Source organism: Euprymna scolopes, chromosome 14 (genome assembly GCF_053919585.1).
Source record: "Euprymna scolopes isolate OS-2025 chromosome 14, ASM5391958v1, whole genome shotgun sequence".
In the NCBI taxonomy this organism is placed as follows: domain Eukaryota; kingdom Metazoa; phylum Mollusca; class Cephalopoda; order Sepiida; family Sepiolidae; genus Euprymna; species Euprymna scolopes.
This window is the reverse complement of record NC_136495.1, coordinates 86,186,745-86,204,537: the sequence shown is the minus strand read 5'-3', so window position 1 is coordinate 86,204,537 and position 17,793 is coordinate 86,186,745. Positions and strand designations below refer to the sequence as shown.

Genomic DNA, 17,793 nt, shown 5'->3' with positions numbered 1-17,793 from the left:
TAATCTTCTGAAAAATATTGTAAAAAAAAAAAGACAAAAAAAATATATTGGGAGTGTGTGTTGGGGGGGGGGGGGTACTGCTCACACACATGAAGCCAAAAAATCATATTTCACATTTTCATTTTTTTTTTTTTTTGTGTGTGTGTGTTTTTTTTTTGTGTGTGTTTTTTTTTTGTGTTTTTTTTTCTTGTGTGTGTGTGTTTGTTTTTTTTTAAACAAAACACTAAAACACTTTAATTCACCATTAAAAACTAAGGTAATGGATAAAAGTGCACACGTTACATATTTGTTTTTCAATTATATTTTTTAAATTTGACCAAAAATAACACCGGATTGCTTCAAAATTATATATTCTGATAACCGAGCTCTAGTTAAGCTAATTATGTTCTAATAATATGAGCTCCAACTAAATATGTAAGAACATTTTTTTAAATTTTTAGTTCATTCAGGAATAAAAAACAAAACAAAAAGTTTGTTTACAGTAATTAATATCAGCGATATTAAAGCTGCTGCTGCTTCCACAGATCGTTTTTAGATACTTTTTAAAAATAGAACAATTTTTTTCCTGGTATCATGATTTTAAATTGCTTGGTACCACAAGATAAAGCTGGTTACATTTTTATTTTTAACATAATAAAAAGATTGATTTATTTAGCAGTGGGTGTCAATGGGTGATTTTACAAAATCTTACCGAAAATGCCGTTTTATGATGTTAACATTTTTAGCAGTTTATTTGCTTAAAACTCTTAAAATATATAATGTACATTATTATTTATTAATTTATTTGAAAGTATATTCATTTTCGAACAAAACGGTGGTATTTTGAGGACTTCAGATGGTTTGGTTTTTAAAATATGATTTTAGCAGAACCACCTTAAAATCCGTAATTATCCAAAGTGTTTTATCATCCATGTGTATTGCTAACTGTAGATATGCCCAGAAACACAAGATGTATAGACGACACAATACTATGGGACAACTCTATTGAAACATCATTTTGGCATACTATGGACTACATAAATAACTGCAGCAAAAATGGTATCGTATTCAACACCCAGAAATTTCACTTTGCAGAAAAAGAGGTGGAATTTGCTGGGTTCTTGATAACGGAAGATCGGATAAAACCTACCAAAAAAATGACTGAAGCAATACGAAATTTTCCAACACCAAAAATATAACTGACATGAGATCCTGGTTTGGAATAGTAAACCAGGTAACCTATGCTTTTTCTCAGGCCAAAGTAATGGCCCCGTTCCGGGAGCTGCTGAAGACAAAAAATCAAAAGTTCTACTGGGACAGAATACTCGATCGAATCTTCGAAGAGTCAAAAAAAAAGAATCACAGATGAGATCGAGAACGGTGTAAGAACTTTCGAAGTGACCAACTTGTTTGTCGACGGACTTCAGTAGGACAGGCTTGGGATATTTTCTTTTCCAGAAGCACTGCAACTGTGCAACCGAAACCGGACCGAAGTGTGGTGAAGACCACTGGAGATTAATCCTGGCCGGCTCCCAATTTACCAATGAAGTAGAGTCCCGATACGCACCAGTTGAAGGAGAGGCATTGGCATTAGTCTACAGACTGGAAGCATGCTGCATGGTCGTTTTGGGATGTGCAGAGCTGTTCGTCACCCTGGACCATAAGCCCTTGGTGAAGACCTTCTCAGACAAAGCCCTGGAGGACATAAAGAACCTAAGACTGTTCAACTTCAAAGAACGGTCCTTGATGTATAAATTTTGAATAAAGCATCTCCCTGGCAAACTCAATGCGGTACCAGACTGTATATCAAGATGCCCAGTAGCGTTAAGCCAGGATGAAGCAAACGAAAAGGAGATTGCACAAACCATAAGAGCATCATTTAACTCCATCTATGAGCAGGACCCCAAATTAAGGGCAATAACATGGAACAGGATTGTGGCAGCAGCTGCTACTGACGATGAATGTCATACCCTCGCCGAATTCATACAAAGTGGTTTCCCTAAATTTCGATACAAACTGCCGGAGACAATTCGCCAGTTTTGGCACCCCTTCCAAGCAATATAACTCCTCTTTCATAAAAGAGGAGTTATATTGCTTGGAAGGGGTGACGATAATGGAAAATAAAATCCTCATACCCAGAAAATTATGTGCGAAGGTACTGAAATCTCTCTATTCGGTGCATCAGGGCATCAATGGAATGTTGGCAAACGTCAGACCCAGTGCAAAGTATGCAACGTAATGGCTCCATCACAACCTAGCGAACCCCTAATGCCGTCCTCAACCTCCCGAGTTACCATTTCAGAAGACAGTGAAAAACTCTTTCGATTTATGAGGGAAGAACCACCTAGTATATGCAGATATACACCGGATGGGTAGAAGTCACTCTGATGTTGTCCGGGGATGCCAAGGCCACATGCGACGCCCTACAAAACTGGTTCTGCACATATGGCATCCTGGAGAAACTGGCGACTGATGGTAGACCACCATTTTGACTCCAGTAAATATAACTGGTTTCTAGATAATTGCGGCATAAGGAAACGGGCATATTACCCTCAAAACAACAGGAGAACAGAATTGGCCGTTAAAACGGCTAAAATGATCCTTATTGATAGCACGGAGATTTTGTGAAGTAGACCTTTATGCCATACCCAATGAAAGGCCTTTGATATGTCAAGAGTAATTGCCCTAGAAAGAAAGCCTCCGTCAAGAGTTTACTAATTCTATGAGATATAACCGTTAGCACATCTTCTGTACATCTAGCAGAATGGAAACAATTTTGGATGTTACTAAGATTATTTTTGCTGAGGTGGTTGACTACTACTTTATTTAACAGATTCCAGCAACTTACTCATGATGCACAGGAGACTTATTGGTCTGTACTGAGAGGAAGATGACCGATCATCAGAATTCTTAAATACAGGGCACACTGATGAGATTTTCCAGAGTGCTGGGAAGCAATTCTCCTTAAACAGCTTTGTAAGTATGGGAGCTAGTCCTGGTTGAAGCTTTTTCAGCACTATAATTGGAATGCCATCAGGGCCAGTTGCTTTACTGGAATTAAGTTTTTTGTTTAGCTTGACAACATCATGCATACATATTTGTATGTCGCATAGCATGTTTTCTGATACAGGCGGAAATAAGGAGGTGGGGTTGACGGCCTTAGTCACATAGGGTAGAATTAGCTGCAAACTTCTTTGTCTGATGCTAATGAGATTACCTCAGGTCCATCGATGATGATTGGGATAGAGCACACAGTTCTGTTCAGGGCCCTATTTGCTATTTGCCAAAACTGGTGGGAACCAAGCCACTGCTCAGCTACTTTGGATTTAACGAACTGAGCCTATGTAAAGTGTCGGCAAGACGACATATATTTGAAAGTACACTCGTTGCCGTGAATGCCTTGTTTAAGTAGCCTGCTCTCGCCTCTCATGCAAGCGGGCAAGTCTACTTCTAGGAGGGTGTGACACCAAGACAACTCCGATTTTGTAACTGGGTGTCTTGGGTATATGGTATAGCTAGAAATGTTTTCTCAATTGTTAAATCATTTCTCTCTGATAGGTTCATAAGAGTAGTGGTTGATGGGCAGAAATTAGAAGCTCACAGTATTAATGCTGGAGTCCCTCAGGGGTCCAACTCTCTTCTTGATCTACATTAATGATCTTCCAAATAACATCCTAAAATCATTCATTGACATTTATGCTGACGACACGACCATCTATGGCAACACATCAAAGGCCGTAAATGGCCAAGTTCTCTCTGACTCTCTCCTCTGATCTTGAACATGTGGTACAATGGGGAAATCTGTGGCTGGTTACTTTTAACACATCTAAAACCAAGCTCCTATCTTTACATCATCATTGCTCTGATCCCTATCTAGCATCAATTGAAATGAATGGCTCTCGTCTTGGGGAGGCTCCATATTTTGACAAGCTTCTGGGCTTGACCGTTACTCCTGATTTGAAATGGAACACGTACATAAAATTTGTTGGCAAGGTCGCTGAAAAATTGGTAGGATCCTTCTACCGCTCCAGTAGATATCTCACTCCTGATGCAATTCTCTACCTATATAAAAGCCAGGTATGGCCAATGATGGAGTACTGTTGCCACATCTAGGCAAGAGCTGCTAGAAGCAGCTTATCAGAAGAGACGTTGCAAGCCTGTCCCTGCTTTATTGTTATTTTCATGGCAAGTGCTCGACTGAGCTTCAATCTATGGTCCTCCCTTGCTAAACTTTCATGAAAAACACGTCTAGCCAAAACCACTATCAATGATTTCCCCCACTCTTTATCTGTGCCTAAACTAAACGTAGATTCCATGAACAAAGCTTCTTTTTTAGAACTGCACACTTGTTGTACTCTTTCATTTGCCTGCTTTCCAGCTGACTACAATTTGATTATCTTCAAGTCCAACATAAACAAATTCTTGATGAACCGTCCCTCTAAGTAATCCAGTTCACATTCACAAAATTTCCACTACTTATGATTACTACACTATAATCCCATTGACTAACGCATACCCATTAATACTTATCCTCGAGTAGCCTCAGGGCCTTAATAAGTCGTGACTCCTATGTAAAAACAAAGAGCAATTACCCTAGAAAGGAAGCCTCCGTCAACATATTCACTAATCCTATGAAATATAACTGTTAGCACATCTGTTATAGATGCAGCATGGAAACCATATCACATGTCACTGAGGAGGTTATTTTTGCTGAGGTGGTTGAGTACTTTTCTATTTAACACAGATTCCAGCAACTTATAACGCACTGGAGGCTGATTGGTTTGCATTGAGAGGTAGATGACTGATCACCTGAATTTTTAAATACAGGGCATAGATATTTGTATATCACATAGCGTGTTTTCAGACTGCCCTGATCGCATAGGGTAGAATTAGCTGCAAAGAGTAGACACATTTCTGTTCAAGTGTTATATATTGGTTATCATTGAAGGCACCATTTACGTTTTCTATATAACATAAGAAGATTCCGTGTGCGTATGATTGTCTCTAATATAAATGGTTGCGTGTTTGATTATCATAAAGGGAATCGTGTGTGTGACATGTATTTTCAGAACCTACCTCTGCTTCTTCGATGTTGGACCATCTGGAAATTTCTCATCCTGGAGGGAGACTTGATACCTGTTTGACGAAGATTTATCACTCCAAGACGATGAATGGGTTTTATAGTTTTTATTTCACTTTCCCCAGAGGTCCTGCAGAAGTGGAAGTGAAATCGGCTTGTGTGGGTTCTTCTTCTACACACGTCAGCGTTCGTCTCCTCCCTCCCCAGTTAAGAGGGGGAGACAACGGAAAAACCGTCCGTCTTCTTCAAAGCCCAAATCAAATCTCACAGATCTAGCCAACCCTGACCACGTCACATATACGTAATCTGGTCAGCTGACCTTCGGTTCTGGTAAACGTGTCTACCTCCACGTTTACTCACCTCTCTCTCTCTCTCTCTCTCTCTCTCTCTCTCTCTGTAACACAAGACCCTGTTTGTTATTTGCTAAAACTGGTGGGAACCAAGCTGCTGCTCAGTTACTTTAGACTTCGACTGAGCATACAACTCTTGCGTTCTTTATTACTCTTTCACAGAGGTTGCTGGCAGTCCTGAAGGCGACTTTAGTCTCAGTACATCTATTACATTGGAACCAATGGAAATAGTGATTTCTGTGCACAATGGCAGCAGTACATTCTAGAGAGAACCACAACTGGCTGTTAGGTTTTTGTTGGAATTTTTTTGAGGGTAAGAAGCAGTCTATATTAATTGCAATTAACCATTCCATCAGGTCTGATACTATAGAGGACATGTTCTTTTCAAACATAGAAGGCAGAGGTATAAATGTACAAAAGCTATTCCAGTCAGCCATAGAGTATCGACATTCTGTATGATGGAGAGATATGTCGGAGGACTTATCATATTTAGTTTTTATCTTAAATGAAACAACAGAGTGGTTAGAAGATCCCAGTTGAGATGGAACGGAAGATGAACAGAACTCAGAGTAAGTTGTGAGAAAAAGGTCTAAGAGACTTGCATACTGATTATCAGTGTCGGGCACACGGGTGGGTTTGTGAACAATCTGAGTAATGAAGAAATTGTGACAGAATCTCCCATCATGGTATTCAACTAAAAAATTGTGAACCATCAGGAAATGCAAGACGTGAATTTCATGCCAAAGACATTGTGAATTTTATGCCAAAGAGGAATTCAATTCCAATTAGATTTCTTTCAAAAGACAAAGAATCTGTTGGAAAGTCAAAAACATAATACAAGGGTCATTCTAAAAGTAATGGATCAAACTGCATTGATATGATGACTGAACTTATGCATGAATTGAAAATTTTATCTCTCTCTTGCAGATGGTGACCATGTGAGATTCTATGAAAGCAATCTGTCATGGATGCAGAGATGTGTTATTGAATTTATGCCAGAAGTGCATTGAGAATGGTGATAACTATGTAGAAAAATATATTCTAGAGCATAAAAAGTTGTTTTAATGATACTACTCATCTTCGTAGATCTTCAACTTTTTGAGTTTAAAAAAAAAAAACAGGAACTTTTTTTTTTCTAACAACTCATGTATGAGAACGATATCTTTTGGATAACTAATGAAGAAAAACTTGAACAAAAACCCAAATGTATATTAAATAAACAAAGAATAGTAGAAATAATTATAAACCAATATAAATGTAAAAAACAATTTTTCCTTAGATACTAAACTTCAAAAGCTTGTGAATCCAAATTTAATACAGAAAATATTAGATATCTCAACAATAAAAAGAATTAAAATCATTTCTTAGAAATTCTATTGAAAGTGCCTACCAAAATATTCTGGAAGAATTCAAGCATTTTCTAACTTATAAAAAATCATTTGTTTAGACTAATCCACACCAGGCATTTTTTATTAAATTAAAAGAAACTCTCTCAAAAAAAGATTTTTGAACTTTGAAAGGTATGCAACATAAACTGCAAATCTCTACTAAAAAACTACTATTATATAAAAAAGTCACTTTTTTGTGTGTGTTCCTTCTTTATAGGTTCCGACATGGCTGAGCTTATCTTTTGTAAATTTCACACAGTTAATTTATGTCTGGCAGTGTTCTTAGATGTTTTGTACAGAAATTCATCCGATAAGTATCAAAAATCGAAAAAATCCGATTTTCAAAATATCTTTTCTCTCTTATAGATAAAAAAAGAATAATTCTTACATTATACCGGCCAAGGAAGATAATAAAATTTCAGCAAATCATTTCTTTTAAAAAAAAATAAAAACTGATTTCTTATAAATCTGGAGATGTAGCTCAGTGGTAGAGCATTCGACTACAGATCAAGTGATCCCCTGTTCAAGCCTGGATGTACTTAATTATTTGCACCATTTTATTTTAATTTTTTCTTATTAATGAGTTTAATTTACGATAAAAGAGAAACTATTTAAAATCGCTGGAAATCATTTCTTCGTTTGCATATTTTAAAACTAAATATTAATCAGAAGTGACTTTTTCCAGGCTATTCATCATCAAGCCCAAATATTAGTTGACATAAACAAACACAGAATTTGATGAACAATATTTTCATTATTTTTTTGTGAATTAGTCCATCGGGCAAATTATTCCTCATAACGTGACTCTTGTGCCAAGATCAAAGTGTAGTATCTGTTCTTCAGAGGCTGCACTTCAATTTCTTGTTCTCTGTCAGTGGAGGGGAAGTCCTTCACAACTGAGACATCAGGAAATATCTGTGCAAGACATTGTGAATTTCATGACTGCCAAAGAGGAATTAATTCAACTCCAAAACCTTGATTCCAGTAAAGCAACTGACCCTGACGGTATTCCAATTATAGTACTCAAAAAACTTCAACCTGAACTAGCGCCCATACTTACAAAACTGTTTAAACGTTGTCTTAAGGAGAATAGTTTCCCATCTCCCTGGAAAATTTCATCAGTATGCCCTGTATTTAAGAATTCAGGTGATCGCTCATCCCCCTCTCAGTACAGACCAATAAGTCTCCTGTGCGTCATGAGTAAGTTGCTGGAATCTGTGTTAAATACAGAAGTAATTGACCATCTCAACAAAAATAACCTTCTTAGTGACACTCAATATGGTTTCCGTTCTGCTAGATCTACAGCAGATGTGCTTACAGTTATATCTCATAGGATTAGCAAATCTCTCGACGGAGGTAACCTTTCTAGGGCAATTGCTCTTGACATATCTAAGGCCTTTGATAGGGTATGGCATAAAGGTTTACTTCATAAGATCTCTAGCTATGGTATTGCTGGAAATGTCTTCTCAATTATTAAATCATTTCTTTCTGATAGGTTCATAAGAGTAGTAGTTGAGGGGCAAAAATCAGCTCACAGTATTAATGCCGGTGTCCCTCAGGGGTCCATCCTGGGCCCAACTCTTTTCCTGATCTACATTAATGATCTTCCAAATCACATCCTTACATCATTTGTAGACATTTATGCTGACGACACTACCATTTATGGTAGCACATCTAAGACCGTAAACGACCAAGTTCTCTCCAATTCTCTCTCCTCTGATCTTGAGCACGTAGTACAATGGGGTAAGGAGTGGCTGGTTACTTTTAATGCATCTAAAACCAAGCTTCTCTCTTTACATCATCAACATTCTGATCCACATCTGGCATCAATTGAAATGATTGGCTCACCATTACTCCTGATCTTAAATGGAACACGTACATCAAATCTGTTGCCAAGGCCGCTGGAAAAATGGTGGGATCTTTCTATCGATCCGGTAGATATCTCACTGCTGATGCTATTCTCTATCTATATAAGAGCCAGGTACGTCCAAGGATGGAATACTGTTGCCACATCTGGGCAGGAGCTGCTAGAAAGGACTTGTCCTGCCTTGATAGAGTTCAAAATAGACTTCGTAGCCTCGTAGGAGATGTCCTTTTCTCTTCCTTGCAACCTCTATCTCACAGAAGAGATGTTGCGAGTTTGTCTCTGATGTATCGTTATTTTCATGGAAAGTGTTCAACTGAGCTTCAATCTATGGTCCCCCCTCGCCAAACTTTCACAAGAAACACTCGTCTAGCTGTAAACACTATCAATAATTCCCCCCACTCTTTATCTGTGCCTAAACCTAAACGTAGATTCCATGAACAAAGCTTCTTTCTTAGAACTGCACGCCTGTGGAATTGTCTTCCGTTTTCCTGCTTTCCGGCTGACTACAATATGGTTGTGTTCAAGTCTAACGTAAATAAGTTCTTGATGAGCCGTTCCATATAAGTTATCAAATTTACCAAATTTTCATTACTAATGATTACTATATTGTCCAATTTCTACTGTACACTCTTTAACCCTTATCCCTGAGTGGCCTCTTGGCCTTGATAATGTGATGCCTATGTAAAAAAAAAAAAAAAAAAAAAAAAAAAGACAATTTTTAATTTTTGTTCCTTTTCTCCACGTTAAAAAAACGACCCTGGTGTCTAACTCTGTCTGGTGGGGAGGCATTGTAAATCGGAACATATAATAATCAATAGAGGATTTATTCTATAATAATACATACGCAATCTGCATAAATTAAAATATTATGTTTTAGCATATGATACGACCAGGCAACACCAGGCTGCCATCTAGTATCAAATGAATGACAAAACAATTCGCACCATAAGAAAACAACCAAAGTAAAGTTTAGTAATGAGAAACAAATAAATTGGAGTCTTGTGAGTAATTTGAAAGGAAAAACAAAATGGTGCTAGTTTGTTATAGTTTCATTTGTTTTAATATTTGGTTGCTTTGTGTGATGAGGTAATAGTAATCTTGACAGTTGCCAGTACAAGTACAATATTAAGTTTTTTTTGTTTTTTTTCTTTTAGCAAGACTGATTTTTGAAACCAGGGCATTAAGTACATTTGAATTTGACCTGCTCCCAGCGATTGGCGCAAATAATTAAGACCTCCATTTTTTTTTTTTTTAAGATTGTAGACGTGTATGATTTCTGGATAAAAAAAGCTAATGACTATTTCAGCCAATTTGACATTTTTATACAATATTTGCTGACTTTTTTTCTTTTCCCTCTTATGACAGTTCTCTCTGAAAACTGAAAATGTTAATTTTACCATGAAGGTTAACACTTTAAACGATTTATGATGGGGGTAGGGAAGTTGTATGGCTTTTGTTTCATCAAAGCATGATTTCCTCCCAAATCTTCATTCAGTGTCTTTCTCTTAATTTGGATTTTCTTAGTTGAAACCGATTGAATTCTTTTAGGAAGTTGAAACCAAGCCCCAAAAAATAATCTGGAAAATTGATCAGCACAAGCAATCTGATTAACTTGGTTGTGACAGGTTGCCTGTTGTTTTGTTTATGAACATTTATATTTTACTAATTGAACATTTAAAAAAAATTATTTAAATATGCTTTTACTACTAATCGCTAACACATCATCTAAGTTGTTGTTAGGCATTGTTTTATGTCTTTTCTACATGCACACTCACTTACTTATCTTGATTTCACTGCCATTTGTCTGCTACTAACATCTTTGAAAATAGATCGAAGGAACTCAGTGCTTTGGTTTAACGTTCTGTTGTTGATTAAACAGATATTTCTTTAAAATGAAATCAATTAAAAAAAAATGCCAACTAATTGTGGCTACAAATTTGGTATTGGAAACAAGGTCTGCACATCAAACTGAAATATCTCTTGCATTTAGTAAAGATTTTCCTTTTCATTTAAGTTGAGTTGAGTGTGGTTTGAAAGTAAGTGAATGCTAACAAGGTGACGACTTATAGGATCAATCATTGTCACAGGTGAATTGAACAAACAAAGGGTGCGATGACAAAATTGCTAAAAGATCTGATTTTTAAAATTTTTCTTCCACTTCTCAATTTACTTCCACTTGATACATCCTGAGCAACAATGAAATCAGCTCTTTTCCATTAACCATTCTTTTTATTATTAGTTAAATTCATCACATTTCCATTGTTTTTTGTCTTTTCAGATTAGTCTGCCAGTAATTATATGTAAATCTTTTTCTTGTTTCTTTACATAAAATGTATATTTGATTAGCTTATTTTATAAGCTTTTCTATTCAAATTAAAAATATCATTTCAATCTAAAATAGTTTTGAAGTAATACAATAAATTAAATAAGTTAAATATGATAATTTTAGGAATATCTAGATCATATTCTTGTCTTTTTCAGAAATTGAACTTCCTAAGGCTCTTGAAGACAAAATCTATAAACTTTTCCAAGATCCAACTGGGCGTCATGTAATTATAAGCATGGAACAATCATCAGAAGTTTTTTATTTGTCTCGGAATTCTAAGAAACCAAAATCTGTCAGTAAATTGAAGGTTTGTTTCGAATGAGTTTCTTTTTCTAATTTCTTTTTATAGCATTTTTAGTATAAAGAAGGTTTTGATAAAACAAGTTTATCTTCATCAATAAAGAATAATGTAATTGTTGCAATGTTTTTTTTTTCTTTCATATTCACTTGTGAATATGAAAGTGAAAAATCTTAATCAATTGTCATAATTTTCAAATTTTTAATTTTTGTGCTTTTGGAATTCTTAATAGTTTAAAACTAAGAAATCTGTATCTCTTACCAAGTTTTCTACATTTAAATATGTCTTTGTAGAATTTGTCATAGATTTGTGATTTAAACATTTAAATGTTGCAATAGGTTTAATAGAAAAAGTGTTTCTTGTAAATCAGATATTTCTTCCTTATCAATTGTTTTCATGTGTGTGAATTAGATAATAGTGAAAGTGTCGTTTTACCTAGTGATGTTTCCATGTAATAAATTAATTCAGAAACTTGATGTGAATTAATGTTTCAAATATTTTTATTTTTATAAATAGTAATTATTTTCAGGAATTTGAGATTTTTATGGAGATTCATCAGCCAAATTTTCAGGCATTTGCAAAAAGCTATTAATATCAAATAAGTTATTTTCCTCTTTGAAACCATTTTTAAATATTTAATCCATATTCATTTTAAATCAGTTTTGTCTTTATAAAACCATTTTCCAAATATTCACTCTACATTTCATCTTCATCACCTGATGCAATAGATCAGATTATCCAAAGATACTCACTGACCTGAAATGCACCAAAAGATATTGTTTTTTTTTTTCCTTTCTCTTTTCAAAATTTATTCATGTTCTGCAACATCTAAACGAAAACAATTTTCCAAAGCAACCAATCATCATGAATGTTCAAAAATGTAAAGTACTTGAAGCATAAACTTTCCCAAATTACTAGATTCGGCATTAAATAACCCAAAAAGGGTGGATATGCCATAAAACAACGAAAGCAAATCAATTTCATCACATTTTGTAGGGCTGTTTTACTTGCTGATATAAGAAATTGACTTCCAAAATAACCTGGTGCTGACTAGGTCTTGATTTATCCCTCCTCAACTTGGGTCCTTTTTTATCACTTCCTCCCACTTCCTTATGAGCTAAATCCGCTACCGCAACTGTTCTACATCTACTGCCAGGAACTCTCATCCATTTGCACACATCTCCCTATACTCTTTAGATTTAACCTTCTTCTGAGATCATCAGATCTAAACCAATTTTTAAAACTCACATTACACAATCATCATCATATCGATTCTCATGTTTTTATGTAATGCATGTTCTCAACCCTTTCATGTATACACTTCTGTACACGTTTTCATTTGAAACAGTTCATTTCCCTCTTTGAAATGTGAATTAGTTGATTCATTATTGTAATGATTTGTTGATAGCATGACAGCATCCCAATATAGCAACATGCTCTTATCTCAAGAACGGCTTATGCTAAACTTTTCAGGATTTCTATATTAGCACATGCTATAAACTTCTAACTACAAAAAGGATTTAAAAGTGTTAAGTAAAACATTAATTTGATATCTGTAGAGGAATCCCATATAAAGGTAGTAAAATATTGTATTCTATTCAATAGTAAAATTATCTAAATTATGTGCCAGCTATTGTGTTTGTATCAATGTGTTTGTCATTAGCAAGAGATATCAAATAGCAAACATTTACTTAGGAATTAAAGAAAACAAATCTAATATATAAAACTGTCTGTCTCCTTATTTTCAAACTTTATCTCTTCCAAAACTAAAAGTCTCAGAGCGGTGCTAGGGACCTTAAGTGATTGGATTTTTTTATGGGTCTTTAGCTGGTTAAAATAGTTTTTAAGGAGTCAGGAAGGGGTCAAAATTGAAAAAATCGTTATACATATTGTACATACATCTTAGTTTATTTTCAATCAGTTCATATGCATGTCACGTTGGTACAGTAGTAACATCATCAGCTTTTAATGCTACAGTTTTGCTTTCAGTTTTGATTCTAGCTGATGGCACCCAAATACTTTTTTTTTACTTTTGAAATCACGGCTTTATAATAATATATATGAAATCTGGACAAATTAAAATATCATATTTTATGACCGGCATCCTCCCCATCTATGCTAGTCAATCAAGTCAAAATGCTTCATTTTTTTTTTTTTTTTTTTTTTTTTTTTTTTTTTTTTTTTTAAATAAAACACTTTAAGAAATAGAAATGTTTTGTATTGTCTAATCCTACTTGTATCCTCTATTTAATTTTATTTTTTCCCTTTAGGGACATCTTATCAATGCTATTGGCTGGAACTGGCAAAATGTAAATGATAATACCACAGGGGCCATCTTGTTAGGAACTTCCAAAGGTAAATATCAGCAAATGAATGAGCTGCTCAATTTTGTTGCATTTTCACTTTTGTGATACTATAGCTGACCTGCAGCTAAGGAAGTAAGAAAAATAAAGTAGGAAATAGATTTATTAATAGACAATGGACAGAAATTTGTTCTTAACATAGACAAAGAAAGGTAAGAGTAGATTTAAATTGAATGACCATAGCAAAAGAACTAAACAATAGATAGTTTTATGACGCTTTGGAGTGCCATGGGACAGCTGAGGAGTTTTAAGCAACAATAGAAACAAATGACAAAGGTTAGCCTTATGATCGACCGATGAGTGTCTGTCAGTGAGTTTTTTACGACAGTTGTGAGTTGGGACTTTACAACAGAGTATGGTTAAACTGAAATGCACAGCTTATTTTATTAGCTGTTACAATCAATATTGTTTCTATTGTTTAGCAACAATAGAAACAATTTATGAACGACAAAGGTGTACCCGGTTGTGCTGAAGAGTGTGGTGCACCCCTGGTGCAATTAGGTGGCCACTGGCAGACCCTGGATATGGCAACAGGACTTTGCACCGGCCCATAAGTCCAAAGAGACCCAGGCTTGACTTCAGAAAGAGTGCTATGATTTTGTACCCTTCTCTCCCGACCTGAACCCGCTGGACTACTTTGTTTGGTCATACGTTGGGAACATCATCAACACCAAAGCCAGCCTGATCGCCGCCATCCGCCGAGTATTTGCATAGCTCCTGCAGGTGCTTGTGGAAAAGGCATGCTCCCAGTTCCGGATCTGTATCAAAATAATGATTGAGGCTGAAGACAGCTACATTGAATAGATGTCAGCTCTACTACATAATCAAGTTACCTGAATTGATTTTTTTTCAATAAAAGGGTGACAAATTTATCGTTCCACTATGAACTGATATATATTACCCTCATTATAATGTTTCATGATGTGCTGCTTTTGATTTATTGTAAAACCTTAATCTTCTGCATTCACTTCACATTTTGCCACTGACAAAGCATATATAAACATTATTCAGATTTGATTTCTTTTTCATGTATTTTTAGGTTTAATTTTTGAAACTGATTTTTCAACTGGAGATGACAATCGTATTTTTGGACGGGCAGTTGAACGATATGTCACAAAGGTTTGTTGAACTGATTATTCTTTACAATGCTTATTGTTTTTTTAATTCTTGGTGAGAGAAAAACATACATTATTTTGTGCATTTTCTAAAGAAAATGCATTTTTCCGCTTATTTTACTATGTTTTCTGCCTACCTTTTTTATTCCACAACCTTAATGAACTTAGCAAGCACTCTTCTCTTCTCCAACCATCCTAGGTTTAACACAAACCTATATTTGGGAATTTAAGAGTGTGGGGTCACCTTGTAAAATGTGTGATCCAATCCATAATTGGGATTTATCAATTGATATGACCGAGGTTGCATATTGGTATTTTCATTGAAGTCTGGAGTTACCAATTGTAGAAGTGTATTTACAGGACCATTAAAGGTAAATTTAACAGGATCACTGATTAATAGAAAGGATTCACCAATGCACGTCCTTACATAAAGAAATAAAAATGAAATCCGGAAAATAATGGCACTCGTCAAAGGACACAAAATCGTTGAATTAATATAAAATAAACATTTTTGCGTTAGGAATATTAATTTAAATTGTTTCAACATAAATGTTTTCTTGTGTTGAATGCTCATAATTAAGGATTAATTAAGTGAGGATTTTGTGAGAATAGCACGAGGCTTGAAATTACTGATTTATTTTTTATAAGAATGCAGCATGAGGGCTTAAAGTCTATGTGGCTATGTTTCAAGAGAAATGCTCCATAAATCATATAAGCAAATGCATGTGTTCATACAAGAACAGTAGTTCGAAATAAGATCGTTTAAATGAAGATTTAAATCCTTGCTCGATGTAGTAAATTTCCACGCTGGGAATTAAAGTTCATGGTCGTCACGCATAAAATCATGATAGGAGTCTCCTGCAGATGGAGTTTACTCGAACACATATTGAACTTGTGAAATTGAAGAAACAAACTGATTTGATTTTGGCAGGCAAATCTTTATATACAAGCTTTTTCGAGCATTCCAGCCTGTTCACTGTATTCATACGCGAGGGAGCGTAACATAGTTCCTTTTCACAACGTCATGTTACTATGCGTTTTTTATGCGCCTGGGTGATTCAAAGCGGTGATCGCTGTGAAATGTTCCTGCTAGGTATTTATTCTGGCTGGGCATAGCAGTTGCTACAACCACTCTGGCCTAAAGTAGTAGTATCTATCAGAAGCCCTTCTATGGGTTAGAAACTCAAAGTAGGATTTGAGCTTCTTTCTTTAGACAAATTCTAAAACTATTTTAACAGCAAATAAGGAGGACTTTGCAGCACTTTCTCACATCAATGTTAATTTCAAAATATTTTTCACTTGGTTCTTGTACCTTCTTTTCAATGTAATCCCATGCAGTCATTGCCAGGTTCAGTGTATAAATTCTAGTGAGGGTGATAAATCCCTCTTCATCCTGACAACATCGCCAGATCAACGTAGTTGGTGCTTCATAATGGCATTTTCCATACTTGTTTGCACATTTCAGGACAGGTAAACTTAATTCCTCTAACAGAAGTGTTTTGTACCATGTTTGTGTTCCTTTACAAAGATAAAAAACCAAAATAAAATGGTACTAATTCTTATTGAAATTTTGATCAAAATCCATTACAGGATTTTATATTTACAATTGAAGAATTCTTTATAATAAAAATGTATTAATTGAAGTTGTTGCAAAATACATGTTTTCCCAAATGGATATTATCTCAAAGGCGATAATAAAAGGTAAAGAGTTACTTTCCTTTTAAATATAAAATGTCCATTATTTTTACATATTTAACTAACACTCAGCTTAAAGAGTCTTAAGAAGAAATTAAAATTCAGGGTATTTTGCTTTGTGACACCATGATAAAAAATCCGTTTAAAAGTCTTCAATCTGTATTTCATTATCCTTGGGAAGAGACAAGTAAAATTAAGTGCTGTTTTCATCTCAAAATGTCAGCACAAATTCAGCTCAGCTCAGATTGACAGATGTTTATAAAATCTCAACCAGGTCAAAGCAATCAGGGTACACAGGTGCAAAAGGTCCGGCCTTCTTGGCCAACACCAGGATTTGAAAAACATAATCACATTTCAGTTTCTTTGTTTTTAATATGTATCTAGCTATCTTTCTCTCAGTTTCAATAAGAAAAGAATTTTAATTCAGTTGGTATCTGATCACAGTCGACGACATACAAAACTTGAAGCTGAAACACCATTGCAGCCAGTCACAAAAAGTTGGTATCGGGATACTGTTGCAGACGGTCCCAAAAAATTGGAATCTTAATCTTGTAAAGAACGTGCTTCAAGTTAAAATGCCCCTTAATTGTTAAAATAAAAGAATTTTTATATAACAATGTTTTTATCGCTTTATGCAAACATTCGTTTCCAGCACAACGATCCTGTCAGTAATGACGCTGGCAGAGAATTCAAAGAAAAGACTCCCCAGCAGATGTAGCCAATATCAAACCCTTGAGCCATTGTTGGTGTGTTTATTATTTATGTACTATCATTTATTCCTCTGGGGAGCTGGTTGTCATGCCCAGGATGTAACAGACTTTCAAGAGATGTTGCCATGATCCAAACAAACCAAGTTACTCTCCCTAGTAAATGATTCTAATTAATAATTTATAATTTCACTTTATATTTAATATTTAAATAATATATATTAAATAATATCTGCATCTTTACAATTTTTATTTCAATTGCCCTTGGATTCTTACAAAATAGGACGGTACTATCATTTGAAAATTACTCCTATTATATTTTGATGTTTACAAGTTCTGACTTGCTTCTTTATGGAATACTAGAAAGCCAAAGCTGTATCTCATATTGAGTCTGAGTTAGGAAAAGAAAATTGTCTATATAAGCGTTGCTTTGTTGGGTGTTTCCTCCAGCTGATGTCCAACAACTTGTGTAACATCCTTTTATATGTTCTATAAAATGATGCTGTTTCGTCACTTTCCAAGCTGTCTAAATATAGAGGTAGACAAATTCTATCATGGTTTGAAAAAAATCCTTAAAATTGTCAAAAGACAATTTTTCAGATGGTGTGATACCCCTAACCTTTGA

At 35.0% G+C, this 17,793-nt stretch overlaps 1 protein-coding gene across 5 annotated transcripts in view; it reads left to right on the top strand.

Moving 5' to 3' along the window:
- The window catches only part of LOC145293143 (vacuolar protein sorting-associated protein 18 homolog), a 326,884-nt gene that overhangs the window by 68,146 nt on the left and 240,945 nt on the right, over positions 1–17,793 (top strand). For all 5 annotated transcript variants that reach the window (XM_080139563.1, XM_080139561.1, XM_080139559.1 and 2 more), the window contains exons 5-7: positions 11,146–11,297; positions 13,559–13,643; positions 14,691–14,770. In XM_080139563.1, coding sequence (XP_079995689.1) covers positions 11,146–11,297; positions 13,559–13,643; positions 14,691–14,770 — 317 coding nt within the window. The remainder of the gene's footprint in view (positions 1–11,145; positions 11,298–13,558; positions 13,644–14,690; positions 14,771–17,793) is intronic.